The sequence below is a fragment of the Crocuta crocuta genome, unplaced genomic scaffold (assembly GCF_008692635.1).
Source record: "Crocuta crocuta isolate KB4526 unplaced genomic scaffold, BGI_CrCroc_1.0 C29178631, whole genome shotgun sequence".
Lineage (NCBI taxonomy): Eukaryota > Metazoa > Chordata > Mammalia > Carnivora > Hyaenidae > Crocuta > Crocuta crocuta.
The window spans coordinates 1-2238 of record NW_027551075.1 but is presented as its reverse complement, the minus strand read 5'-3'; the positions used below and the strand labels follow the sequence as shown (position 1 = coordinate 2238).

Sequence of the window (2238 nt, the reverse complement as noted above, 5' to 3'; positions counted from 1 at the left end):
ACTGCAGCTGGGAGCCCCGCGGCCGGGAGCACTGCAGCTGGGAGCATCGCAGCTGGGAGCACCACAGCCGGGAGCCCCGCGGCCGGGAGCCCCGCGGCCGGGAGCACTGCAGCTAGGAGCATTGCCGGGGCACCTTGCACCTGCAGGTAGCCTGAGGCTCCGAGAGACTGGCTGCCCCAGGTCACTGATGAGGCAATGGTGGGAGTGGGGAGAGGGAAGGGGGGAGGGGTAACAGGAAAGAGCACTGCCCAGAGCTGCCCCCACCCGTTCTCAGACCCTCAGCACCGCTGGCAACACCCCTCCCCACCGCACCCCCATCTCCCCCCACCTCTCCCAGGGCTGAGATCACTTCCTTCCTCACACTGGGGTTCCTCCAGCCTCTGCCATGGTTTGGACCCCTCTGCTAAAAGGACCGGGAAGTGGGGGGGGGATGCAGCCTCTGCTGTGAGGGGACACTGGCTCCCTCATGTGGTCAAGTAACTGCCCCAGGACATGCATAAATGGGAGCGCGAGATGTCCAGGTGTCCCCACTAAGAGCCGGGAAGCAGCGACCACCATTCTGAGCAGCCTCCTGGCCAAATCGGCGACCTGGGCAGGAAGGGTCCCAGAGAGGAAGGCGGATTCCCACCCGCCAGGAGTCACTCCTTGTAAGAGTGTGCGTGAATGTGGCACACGTGTGTGTGTGGGCCTGGAAGCATGCATGTGCGGCTCCGTGTTGCGTGTACAGTGCGCACACCAAGCATCCTACGTCAGCTGGCCCAGACGCGTCTGTGTGGTTCAGTCGGGGCGCAGGCACAGACGCGTGCATGCGTTCACGGGCACGCCTGCCCTCCTGGTGTGTCCTTCTGTTTGTGTCTTGGCCTCCGGGCTGGGTGTCCTATATATGAGTGCGTCTGCAGGGGGCTCTCCGTGCCCTCAGAGCTGTCTGTGAACACGTGTATGCACGCGTCCGCTTCAACACAAGTACATATGTGTGTGTGTGTGTAAGTGCGCAGATGTCCGTCTGTTTGGGCCTAGATGGCTACGAGTGATCTGGGTGCTTGTGGCCGCGTGGGGTCCCAGTACGTGCACAGAACATGCCTGTGCACAAACCTTCGTGCCCTGTGATAAGCCGTGGCGCCCACACACAGCCCCGGGGACAGGCGGGGACGGGGCAGGGGGCGCGGGGCTCACCTGACACTATTGTTTCGGTGGTCTGCGGCTGGCAGCTCTAGGGCGAGGCCGGCGGGCACGGGGGGCCCTGTGGGCAGCGGCTGCTGCTGGAAGATCAGCTCGGGGGTCAGGTCCACCTCTGTGGGGCTCACCATGACCTTAGCAGCAGAGAGCAGGGCCGTCTTCCCCTTGTTGTAGTTCTCCAGCACCTGGGGACAGGTGGGGCAGGCTGGTGGTGGCAGCGGTGGTGGAGGGTGACAATCACGTGGGAGGGAGGGGGCAGCAGGCCAGAGCCTGCTGGGGTGAGCCGGCCCCACTCCTGTCTCCCTGCCCCAGGTCCCTGCTCTGCCAGGAAGGCCTGCCCCACACATGGGCCAGGCTAGGGTTCTCCTTCTCTCTGGCCAGTCTTTCCGTGTGTGGCTGCGCACCTGTCGAGTGCCAGGTGGCCTTCAGGCCCTCTAAGGCCAGCCAGCCTTGGGGCCAGGCCCCTGGGAGCCTCCTAAGCTCCCCACTATGGGGCCACATGGTGACCTAGCTTCTCTGAGAGTCCGCATCCTCACTTGGGCCATGGGCACAGAGACGGGCTGGCAAAGCGCTGTGAGATGCGAGCTGTCCCGGCCCCGGGCCGCGTGGGTGCTCACCTTGTTAAGCCCCTCCATGACCACATAGGGGAGGTGCTCGTGCAGCATGGCTGGCGAGATGATCACCTCGTTGAAGGCTTTGTTGTCGCCCCAGATGGCAAAGTACGTGGGCTCCTCCTGCTCACAGCAGCTGGGGACACAGGCGCCGGAGGGAAGCTGAGTGGGCAGCGACATGCTGGCCGAGGCCCCCCAGGTCCCCAGGCTCCCTGATCCTGCCTCACCCTGAGCCCCCACCCCAGCCCCCACCCCAGCCAGGGATGTTAATGCCAAATGGGCCTCAGCCGCTGTCCCTACAAAGCCTACAACCTGCTCATGGCCTGGGCCATAGCCGCCCCATCATGGGCAGGGCCCGGCTCTTGAGCCTTTTGTCGCTGGGAAGGAGGATCTGGAAGAGCGAGAAGTGGGGAGGGGGGTCTGTGTACAGCTTGCCCACCTTCTCTCTCTC

At 64.5% G+C, this 2238-nt stretch overlaps 1 protein-coding gene across 1 annotated transcript; it reads right to left on the bottom strand.

The window, feature by feature from the left end:
- Positions 1–1173: 1173 nt before the first annotated feature.
- Positions 1174–1967, bottom strand: LOC144219135 (diacylglycerol lipase-alpha-like; the record flags this gene model as incomplete). The annotated part of the gene is made up of 2 exons (XM_077749083.1): positions 1794–1967; positions 1174–1361 (listed from the first exon to the last, which is right to left on the bottom strand). Coding segments are annotated over exons 1-2 (362 nt in total), but the record flags the coding sequence as incomplete, so codon positions are not given.
- Positions 1968–2238: the final 271 nt, after the last annotated feature.